Consider the following 11,686-nt stretch of genomic DNA (forward strand, 5'->3'; position numbering starts at 1 on the left):
CCTCACAATTTTTCTTTTCAGTTTGCTTTTCTGAATTTTAGTCCCTGGCAATGTCAACGTGTTCGTTGGTTTACTCGAGTCAAGGTCTTGGTTTGAGTCAGTGTTCATGTGTTAGCTGGTGGCGCATAGATTTGTTTTCCAATCCTTAATTGTTTGGCGCCACGTGCTTGCTGCTCAAGTTGTAGATTGGTTTTCCTCAAAAAAACAGAGAGTTGCAGATTGGTTTGAAGAGCGTGTGGGAACATAGGCTTGTCTTTTTCCTAGGAGAGAAGAAATCTGGTTGAGTAATCTGTCCTTGGCATTGGCGTGCCTAGTTTCTGAATGTGTGCTATTGAGCTAGCTCATTATTCAGTTCCATATATTTGAGTTGTAATTATCTTTGCGGCACTTTCTTGAGATATAAAATAACAAAAGAAAAGGGCAAAGAGGTGCTAAAAAGAAAAAAAAAGCGGCACCACAAAAAAAGAAAGAAAATAGGAAAAGAAAAGGAAGAGAAAAAAAGAGCAAAATTCAGAAGTGCTTGCACCTTTTTGAGTTCTTGTGCTGAGTTGTATTGTTGCTTCCTTGAACTAGGTCCGAGACAAGTTTAGGCCGGTGACATAGACTAGCTTGGGAGTAATTTTCAGTCTTGCAATTTTTGAATTGAATTATTGCTAATCCTTGCTACTAAATATAGCCTCCCAAGATCCACATATATACTTCTGTTCAGCATAAGTTTGACCCTTGCAATTGTGATTTCACGCCCCCTTAGTAAGTATCACGAACCGGCCACTGTTTGTACCATCCTTTTTCTTTGATAAGAACACTTGTATGACGGTGTAAGACGCTTGAGAGTGTGTGTCTTTACTCCCCAACCACATCCTAGTAGATGCTAGGAAACTACATACTTGTGTGTTTCCTTCTTTTCTACTAACAATGTCAGGTTACAACACTCATCGACTTGAGACAACAAATATGCTTGAGACACGCAGTACTACTGTTGCTGCTGCTACAACTCCTTCCGCAAGTCAATCTATTCTTGCTTCCCCGCCTACTTATGATGGTATAGATGCTGAACAATACATTGAGTGGGAAACTAAGATAGATAATATTTTTACAAAATGTTTTATGTGTGAATGGAGAAAGATTAAGAATGTGACTAGTGTTTTGAGACATTCTGCATCAACTTGGTGGAGTCCTTAAGTCCCTCTGATAAACCTCAAACTAGATGAAGCTGTGGCCAGCAATGTTGATATCCAATCTCGCCATTTTTGTCCAAATCCCAGCGCTTCCAAGACCTCTAGGAGAAAAATCCAACTTAGCAAGTTAAAGGCCTTCGAGATATCTAACTTAATGAAGAAGGCTAGCCTATTTGATTTATGCAGGGCCTTGATCACACTTTGGACATAAACAAAGTTATCATGAATACATTTTTTTATAAAAGCATTTTGGCAGCCGGAGACTAATTCGTTCAACCATGGGTTTCTTGGTTTTCAACTTTAGAGACTACAACTGCACTGTGGAATACTACAGATCCCCTTTTGTAGTCCTTCAAGGTCGTGCTCCAGCTGGAGCCCCTGAGATTGTTAAGTACACGATTCGAGTGGATGCCATGGATTGGATGTATGACTGGGGTAAGTGGAAGGATGCTGATGTATTGATCTTCAACCCGGGGCACTGGTGGAATAATGAGAAAACAATAAGGAGGTAAGGATAAACTTCTTGGACTATGGACTTAGTAGTATTCTGTATTTATGTGCTTCACTTGGCCGCAATTCTTTTAAGATTTGAATGGTCTTTGCTAAGATGGAATTGTTTGTAACGCTTTGTTCCAAATTTTTTATTTTTTCATGTTTGATAATGTGATCCTGTAACTCGTTCTCAATTTTTCCTTGCAGAGTTTTTCTCTCTAACTTTCTGTTTTCTGGGAACTTTTGCCTGTTCGCTTCAGCTTATTCAGCCGGCTTATCAGCCACCAAACAATATTTTCCTCTCACAATAAATCAGTCGTTTCAGCTTTTCAGCCGGCTTATAACCTGAAGCGAACAGACCGTTTGTTCATAACCTTTTGCTTTCCAAAGTTATGTTTTCAAATTTTTCCATTTTGGAAAAGTTTGTTCTGCAATTATTTTCGTATTTTTTATGCACAATTTTGGCTGTCAACTTTTTGGTTTTCTTAAAATATTTTGTTCACAAGTTTTTCTTTGAATTTTTATAATTTTTTCAAAACCTTTTTCTTTTCTATTTTTTCCTGCACGGGGGCTAGCTGAGACAGATCGAAAGGGGGACCGGAAGAAACGGCCCGTCCGTGCGAATGCCTAAAGGGGACTAAATTACTGGTCGGAATTCGATTGGTGGGAAGCCTCGCACCAGCCACCCATAAACTTGCCACCTCCATCCATCCTATCCTCGTATGCGGGTGCCCACATACACCACGGTCCCATGACGACCATGATACCCAATCCATGGCTTTTGAGATCAGATTAAATCAAGGTGTGATGAAGTCGCGCAAACAATAAAGTAAGATCCAAATTCAACTCTATACACATGCAAGATGCAATGATATACCAAACGTAGAAATATAGAACCTATATATAGTTGATTTAATATTAGTATAAATAAAACACATAAAAGATGCAAGTGTAAGTCAAGAAAGACCACGAGTTAAGGCCACATGATTTGAGGTCAAATTGGAACTGCAATACGTAGTTCTGTACCTCTCAATTTTCCTTTGAATCCATTTCGGCCTCTTCGTGCCTCGTGCCTCCCTGGCACATTTTACAATTCCAGCAGTGCAACGGAGCATATATATACATACAACTATGGTAGAAAAAGAATTAACTGATATCCAAACATATTAGTGGTGATTTGGCACACTAAATAATTGTCGACGCACTATTATATTCATAGGCATTTTCCTGAAAGGGGATTGAATAATAATTACACACATGTAATCTTTATTATAGCAAGAATAACTAACATTCTTTAACAATACAAAAGTCAGCTGCTTTAATCCATTCTTCACGCAAAGATTAGGCAAGGAATTAGCATCAGCAACTATTCCTCTTAATCATTTCTAAACCGCGTGCCATGAAATTCTCTCCCAATCGAACATTCTCTATTTATAACACTTCACTTTTAAGTTCTCAAGACACAGACAAGCCCACCCACTGACACACCTCGCTATAGCTCCAATGCTCCAAGCAGCTGAAGCTCCGTGGTGCCTCGGCGTGGCTGCACCGGTAGATGGATCGCCGAGAGGTGCTCCATCGGCAGCTGGTCGACTGCCGACTGGCCTATTGGATGGCAGGACGGCGAGGAAGCTGATCGTGGAGGAGCCTGTTCGCTTCAGCTTATTCAGCCGGCTTATCAGCCACCAAACAGTATTTTCCTCTCACAACAAATCAGCCGTTTCAACTTTTCAACCGGCTTATAAGCTGAAGCGAACAGGCCCGAGGTGGTGGAAGCGCGGGAAGCCCAAGGACGGCACGGGCACGTCGAGCCCGTAATACGCACGCACCGACTTCGACGGGCAGCGCCGGAAGACGCGCAAGGTGGAACCCGGCGTGGAACGAGGTGCTCGAGTTTAACTTCCCGGGGGAGTCGCTCGAGCCTCGAGGTCGCCGTGCTCCACGACGTCCGCGTCGGGCCCAGCCGCCGGAGCAACTTCCTCGACCGCATCCGCCTCGACATACACGCGCCAGTTCGTGCGCAGGGGCGAGGATGCGCTCATCTGCTTCCCGCTCCAGAAGAAAAGATGATTCTTCAACTGGGTGCACGGCGACACCGGCCTCAAGGTCTACTACGTCGATGCCCCGTTCGCGCCGCCGGAGCGGGAGCCACCGGCTGCTCCTGATGCCGCCGTGGCGGAAGCAGAAGCGCCACTGCTAGAAGCCGATGCTGCTGCTACGGCTTCTGCCCATGGGAACCATCAAGGTGTGTGGCAAGGTAGGTGCAGCCCTTGGACAAGGAAATGTCGTTTGATCCACCCTAATATAAAAGCGGCCACAAATTCCGACCGCAAGCGATGGCGATGGCTGGCTGGGAAAGAGGATGACGTCACGAGCCACAAATTTGGAGCTTGCCCTACTCCGCATCGCCAGGCAGGGGCCTGAGAGCGACGCTTCTCGGGCGTGCACGGTGCACCCCTGAACTGGCAGAATGAGTTCACGTTCGTCGTGTTCCACTTGCACCGTGCTCGCCATCTTGGACAAACCAGATCGCTGACGCCGCGGGAACATCGCATCCGCCGCACGTCTACTCTGGCCTCTAGCCGCACGCGCGCAAGCAGCCGCCCGTACTCTCTGCTCCTCGTGCAGCCCAACCTCTACCTCGATCGCCGCGCTGTGCCGCTCGCACCGGCGCGCTAGCTGTGTGTCCCCGGATCGGACCCCGGCCGCTGCTGCCGAACCATGCGCCACATGGAAAAGCCGATCCAGCGGCAATCATTTGCCTCCGGAGCCGAGCTGCCGCTCCGTGCACTACCTCTTCCGAGATCCGTGCAGCCGTGCGCCAAGCGTACAGGCAGCATGCCCTGCAGGTTCCTCGCCTCGTCGCGTGAGTGCTTGAAAGAAGAACTTGAAAACCAAAAAAATTAGGCATAGTAGTTCATCCAGGAAAATCTCATTTACATTCTTCAGTGTGCGTTCAAAATCAAATCAACCTTGACATGGCTCGCACTTAATGCCTGACAGCTCCTGCCCCGCGTGCAGCTGGTTATGCCAGAGCTGATCTACTAGGCTACGCGCCGGATGAGAGAGAGAGAGTCGCAGACGCCCCGGGGCGAGCTCCCGGCCTGTCAATATGTCATGTCCCCCCGCCGCTGGGTGCTCATGCATTGCGCTTCCACATGTGACAAATCTACTGTTTTTGCTGATGGAGCGCGCAGGCGAGAATGGTAGTTGTTGCGGTCCAACAGCCATGCCTCCAGGGCATTTTCCTACAGGGATGCAGTTATTCCTCAAACAGGGATTTTCCTTCCTTATTCCTCCGTTAACAACAACATATTCCAACATGCAAGACATAACATACGATATCGATCCAAACTTTATTTTCTACTAGCTTCTGCTATTTATGAGTACTACTAGTATCTGTGAACGATGCTGTGGGTTCAAATCTTTCCGGATATCTATGTATCTCTACTAAACTTATTACTATAGTGTATATGGATGGTGCCAAAAAGGAATTTTGGTTTATAAAAAAACCGAGATTCCACAAATAAATTAACTAATGGCATGACAGCAGCGTGTGCCATTCTTGTTTTAAAAAATGAAGAAATAACTAATTATAAAACTAGCAAAAGTTCTGGATAATTCGCAAGACGAATCTATTAAACCTAATTAATCCATCACATTATTAAATTATGGATTAATTAGTCTTAATAGAATCGTCTAGCGAATTAGCCTCCATCTGCGCAATTAATTTTATAATTAATCTATATTTAATACTTCTAATCAGTATCAAACATTTGGCGGGGTGTGTGTGGGGGGGAGGCGGGGGGGGGGGGGCGCTAAAGCTTATTTGGAGCTCCAGGCAGCCGGAAGATATTCCTCGAACGGTGTACTCATATCAACTCTGAGAGCAAGTATAATAAGGGGCTGTAAGCTGGCTGAATGCTGATGTGGAGGAGAGAGAAGAGGTGAGAAAGGAGAAACGGGCTATAAGCTTACAGCCGACTTAGGCACAGGAACCAAGAAACTTTGTGAGAATGACTTGTGGGCCATGTATTAGTGGTGAAGAGCTAATCATTGTACGAGTGGGCTAGGAAAAGGCTGAGAGAAACCTTGCAGCCCGCTTGCTAGCTGCGTTATTAAACTTGGTCTGATGGAACCATTTCTATCGTAGGCCTGGTTCGTGTTCCAATAAATAAATATAATGCATGCTTCCTTGCATTCTGCAATCAACGCATTAATAATACATACTGGAGTATATAGGAGCAATATTCTTTGCTCTCTTTTTTCACAGCACAATCTGGTCTCCAAATATGAATTAGGAATTACAAAATATTTGATGTCTTTGTCAGGGTGGTGTGATATTTGCTGCCTTTTCATCTTTGGGGGGGGGGGGGGGGGGAGGGGAGGGGATGGGCAGCACCTGATCATGGTGCAGAAGATGAGCTATTTGGAAACCCAAAGACCGATGCTGCAAAGGCCAAAAGGGACTGCGAGAGGCACTGCTGCCACTGCATGACCCAACAGGCAAGCAGCAGCCGGCAGCCGTCCAGCAGTCAGCCCAGTCCATGTGAGCGGAACACTGGGACCGCAGGAGTGCATTTATTTGTTCTGTATCTAGAGTACTCTTTGGGACTTGGGAGTCCATGTTTGGTCTATACTCCCAGGGCAATCAATCTCTTCCATGAATGACATATTCATTTTCCTTTTTGCAAAAAAAGTTGAATTTGAAATTACTAATAATGTGATGGGATGACAAATTATTACTGTTACAATTTACCCCTTTGCTATGAACGTGTTATTATTCGTGGCTATTCAAGACAAATCTGGTGACTATGTATGTTCTATTTTTACTAACAACACAAATACTATTTTAAAAAACTTTGTTAAGAGAAAAATCATTATTGTTTGAACTTTAGAATGTTTGGCACCATAGATATCCTATAATGGCAAACACAAAAACACAGTAAGTTGGCAATCTACACACCCGATCTGTAGATGTGCCGATCGAAGGTGTCAATGTCAATCTGCCGGTCTGTGCTGCTCTTGGACCGTCACACACCCGCACATCCGAGTAATTAATGCGCATGCATGCCTGCCGGACCAGCTGACACCATTTGTGATTTGTCCATCTCCATGTTGGAGTGTGTGTTTCTTTCAAAAAAAAATCCAAGTACACGCACTTAATTTATCGCAAAAGAAGAAGTAAAAAAAAGCACGCTTGCTCTTTGAAATTTGTCTGCTGACGCCTTTTTGACGCAGAAGCAAGGTTAACTCTAAGCAAACAAAAATGTTTCTAGCTTTGGAATAACAATGCAAGTTCTACTGCGAAACATCGTCTTGCTTCCTGTGGGTGAGGGGGCCATGCTGCAAGAATATTTAGACTAGATTGTTAATCTAAACTGGCTGTTAATTTTGTGCCCCCGGCCGCAGTCTTGGTTCGGCCATTTAGGCATTGCGTATGGATGGCCGGCAGTCTTGGTTCGGCCATTTAGGCATTGCGTATGGATCATGATGACGATGCCTACTTAGGGGTGCTTGATACTAGGTGCTAAACTTTAGCAATGTCACATCGGATGTTCGGATGCTAATTGGGAGGACTAAACATGGGCTAATTATAAAACTAATTGCAGAACCCTGTGCTAATTCGCGAGATGAATCTATTAAGCCTAATTAATCCATTATTAGCAAATGGTTAATGTAGCACCATATTGTCAAATTATGAACTAATTAGGCTTAGTAGATTCGTCTCGCGAATTAGACTCCATCTGTGCAATTAGTTTTGTAATTAGCCTATGTTTAATACTCCTAATTAGCGTCCAAACATTTGATGTGACAGGTGCTAAACTTTAGGAGTGGGTATCCAAACGGGACCTTAGCACATGCTGATAGAGTGTATTGGAGTTTTGCACGTGTTGATGTTCCAATTCACTGACCGATGTTGTTATTTTTCCTATTGGTTGTTGTGCTTAGTCTCAGTTTCATTTTCTTTTTAATATAATCGGTAGCTTTTCTGCTTAGTTCGTTTCAAAAGAAAAAAGAGATTCGAGAGATTCGATTATGAACTGATTGAGCTGAAACGAAGCGCTGACCTCTACCTCCCCACACGTGGATTGCATTTTTTTATTGTCACCATCTGCTTAGGATGACATGCAACGTACGGCTAGTATAGTCTCTACTCTCTTGCCGTGTTAAGCTAACGGCACTGTACACGTAACAACCGAGAGATGCATCTGGATGGACGTGTTGACAGATTTGTTGACGATCAAAATTGGCACTAAGCTAACCTACTGAGCAAAACCGTCTAAGGGGGTGTTTGGATCCTGCAGCTAAAATTTAGTCCGTGTCACATTGAATATTCGGATGCTCATTAGGATTAGTAAATATGAGCTAATTACAAAACTAATTGCAGAACCCCTAGGCTAAATCACGAGACGAATCTATTAAGCCTAATTAATCCATCATTAGCGAATGTTTACTGTAGCACCATATTGTAAAATCATGGACTAATTAGGCTTAATAGATTCGTCTCGCGATTTAGCCTAGGGGTTGTGAAATTGGTTTTATAATTAGACTATGTTTAATACTTCTAATTAGTGTCCAAACATTCGATGTGACAGGGGTTAAAATTTAGCCCGGGGATCCAAACACCCCCTAAGTTGGTTTCTGATATGTGCTAAGCCAATTTTCCAAAGCGGCTAAACCGGTTTTAGTCTAATCCGAGTAAGATTGGAGATTCATATGAGATTTGATTTGTAAACAATCTTCGATCAGTGCAAGACCTCCTTATTCTATAAATATGAAGGGTCACCAATCAATCAATCGGTCAAATACTAGTACCTTTACTTTATTTCCAAATCCTACTTTTTGTGCTCTCCTTGAGTCTCTACATCGCATGGAGCCATTCTAAGTGGCTTGTTGATCTTAGAGCAACTTTAGATGTACCATCTCCGACAGGATCGTTCCCGAAAAGATGTTCATAGGTTGTCACGACGAACCCGAGAAAATCGGCCAAGCCTGCGCCGCACGAGTTGATCCGTTGCGGATCCGTGCGTTCTAGCGTGATTCACCTAACATTTTACTTAAAATTGGAAATATAAATTTTTGCCATGACCTACCTGCTCGAGTCGTTCATCTAACATTTTACTAAAAAAATGGAAATGTCAATTTTTACCATAGTAAGTTCAAGAATGCCTAAAATAAAATCCCAAAAATCAGTTTTTGGGAAGAAACTAGAAAATAACCAGGTCCGACAGTGACAAAGCGATGTCCGATTTATTGGCACGTCCAAGACTGGTGAAAATAGAGCTAGATTTGCCCCTAGCTTGCACGCGCAATAGTGAAAATTCAGCCGATACCGGCGTGTTTTTTCTTTACCAGAGGCCACGTCGTCAATTAGTACCTCCGCCGGCATCATTTTTTCTTTCCAGGGCGTCTCTTGTAATTTTCTTTCTTTTAGAGATACGTACCCTTGTAAGGGGCTGGGTGTCAAACTGGTTTTCAATATATATAATCCAACCCGTCTCTTCTTTCTATAAAAAAATGGACTTCTCTCTTTATCGAAGGCCCACCTGTTCTGCACTCTGCCAAACCTGAGGACGATTTGGGCTGTTGAGACGACCAGCGACATTCTTTATTCTCTCTCGCTCGATTGGGTGTCCTCGATTTCGTTCACCATTTGCCTCGTCGGTTGAGCCCCAAGGCCCAGGCCCAGGCAAGCCCACAGTCTCGGACAAGATAAACAAACGCAGCGAATCCGTCCCCCAGCCCCCTCAGATGCTTCCACCCTAAAACCCTAGCAGTAGCAGACTAGCAGCGGGCGGAGCAAGCTGCAGCGCCGAATTCCATTCGCTCCAGCGCCGCTTCGTCCGCGCCCGGCCACCCACAGGTCGCCGCTGCTCCGCAAGCTTTCCGCAACCGTCCACTGGCTGCCGCGCCTCTACACTTACCGCGCCACCCGTTCCTCTTCTCGGGGCCGTGCGCTAGGGTTTGGAGCCGCCGCACAAATCCTCGTCGGCGCCGCCATCTCCGGTAGAATGGAAGGTACTTTTGTCGATTCGTTCCATCTCTTGCTCTAGGTTAACTCCATATAGCCAATTTGCTAAAACCTAGCGTTGTGTTTTGTCAGACGTTCAGGACGCCATTGGGGTCTGACATGTTTAGTCTGGGTTAGTTTCCCTTTTGAGCAAAATTTGTGCAGTAACATAATCTCGGCATTGTGAAGAGGATTTGTGGTCTGCTGCATCAGGATATTGAGTTATTTGTAGCTAAATTTCTGGTTTGTTTTGTTATACTTGGCCAGGTTGCTCGTGACTCCTTCCGACCTGCCCCCCTTAGCAATGGCAGACTCTAAGAAAAAGTACAGGGCACGTGAAATTGAGTTCCTTGGTCAACAAAGGCACATTGTTCTGCAAGATGTTGGTGGATGGTCTCACCTCGTGGAAGTGGTCAATGTTCTTCTCCTCGGAGATGAATTACCAGAAGGAATCATATTTCAGAGCAAAGCTCATGGTGAGAAGTATATTGAAAAGTACATGATAGAGAATTTGCTAGACACCTGTTTGGTGAGGAGACTGCAAACACTGGTGAAGCTTGGTACACTTACTCGAGCTCAGGTGGATCAACACTTGCCAGAGTATCGGAAGGTCATCGTTTCCCTCTCCGAGACATTCACTATATATCCCAAATTCACAAGGTGTGCTTGTGTTTATGCGCTTTTGAGATTGTTGTTCAATATCTTGCATATATCTTTTTGATGTTTATTGGTTGTGTCTAATGCAGGACCAACGACTTTGAGGAAACCTCGGATAAACTTTTGTATAATGCTTTGGGCATTGCTATTTATCACGGATGGCTGATGAACCCTCAGGTATAAAAAACACACTTATACGAACATGTGCATCCCAGCGAAGTATATCTAAATCATTGCCAGGATTTAATAGGAAATGCAAAAAATGTGTGTAGCATTGTTTTTCACATTGTTAGAATTTCCTTTACCCTTGTGCTTATCTCAGCATAAATAAATGATATTGCTGGATTTGTACCACAATCTACCTCCCTAACAGCTTTTATTAGAGGCATTGTGGCTTGTAAAAGTGAGATCACATTAGGCTCCAGATAGCAGTCTTTCCTTTTGCTAAAGAAAGAAAGCGACTGTCCCTCTCTAACTCATTTTTATTTTCAGGATACCGATACCAGCGAAGCAGTTGGCATTGAAAGTTCTGCGAAGTTGATTATCGAAGCTGACGAGTTGATGAAATCTGAATCCAAAGGCAAAACTGACAGATGGTCACTTCTTCAAAGTATTTGGAACAACCAGTTCACTTCGTATGGGTATGTCCTTAGTCTATTGGCATTGCTTTACTATTTCGTTATGTACTAATGGTATTTTTCTCAAAATTACAGGTTTGCTCATTTGTGTAATGATGTCCCAGAAGGGGTTGTGTGTCTGTTATACAGGGATGAAAGAATCAATGTGCTGTACAAGGTATGGCATCTCTCCTTACTACAGGAATGTCCCCTAATTACTTCTTTGTAGGATAGCGCTAAAGGACAACTCTACCCATAATATATTTATAGATCAGAGCGAACATGTACAAAGGTCTACAAGATCAGATTTGGACAAGAAGATCTGATCACAAAAATGTATTAAAAGTCATCCAACAATATTCTTCATATGATACCAATTAAGAACTTATTTGAGGCTCTTGCCTTAGTATTGTATCTGAGTTTAGCATTCCTTGCCATCTGTACTCATGGAGGGCTCTTCTAAAAATTTGTAGAACAGTTGGCACCCTCTACCATATAAATAAGTGTATTTTGGTTACAATTTTTTATTTTAATTTGTTCATGCAGCATAAAGGAATGTTGCATGTTCTAGTGACTGCTCAAGACGTATTGCAAAATTATCCTGATGCTCTGTGGAGGAAGTTGGAGAAGGTAAGTAATTCCGGATTTGCTCATTTTTTCTTTCACTTGTGTTTTTATCTGCCATGTTACTTGAAATTCACTCGCTGCTGTCACACATGCGCACACAC

General features: G+C 43.7%; 1 protein-coding gene across 1 annotated transcript; it reads left to right on the forward strand.

Annotated features, from left to right (window-relative positions):
• The first annotated feature begins 1,456 nt into the window (after positions 1-1,456).
• LOC117841359 (uncharacterized) lies at positions 1,457-11,217 on the forward strand. The gene is made up of 6 exons (XM_034721718.2): positions 1,457-1,686; positions 9,952-10,344; positions 10,431-10,518; positions 10,834-10,982; positions 11,055-11,136; positions 11,188-11,217. Exons 1-6 carry the CDS (start codon positions 1,457-1,459, stop codon positions 11,215-11,217), a joined length of 972 nt encoding a protein of 323 aa, XP_034577609.2.
• Positions 11,218-11,686: the final 469 nt, after the last annotated feature.

This window comes from Setaria viridis, chromosome 8, assembly GCF_005286985.2.
Source record: "Setaria viridis chromosome 8, Setaria_viridis_v4.0, whole genome shotgun sequence".
Taxonomy (NCBI): domain Eukaryota; kingdom Viridiplantae; phylum Streptophyta; class Magnoliopsida; order Poales; family Poaceae; genus Setaria; species Setaria viridis.

What these genes read in the sequence shown, in the direction of transcription:
- LOC117841359 (XM_034721718.2), top strand. Translation starts at nt 1,457, where the DNA reads ATGGGTTTCTTGGTTTTCAACTTTAGAGACTACAACTGCACTGTGGAA. An exon ending in GATGGCTGATGAACCCTCAG is followed by an intron (nt 10,519 to 10,833) that starts GTATAAAAAACA and finishes TTTTATTTTCAG; the next exon opens with GATACCGATACCAGCGAAGC. An exon ending in GAATCAATGTGCTGTACAAG is followed by an intron (nt 11,137 to 11,187) that starts GTATGGCATCTC and finishes ACTTCTTTGTAG; the next exon opens with GATAGCGCTAAAGGACAACT.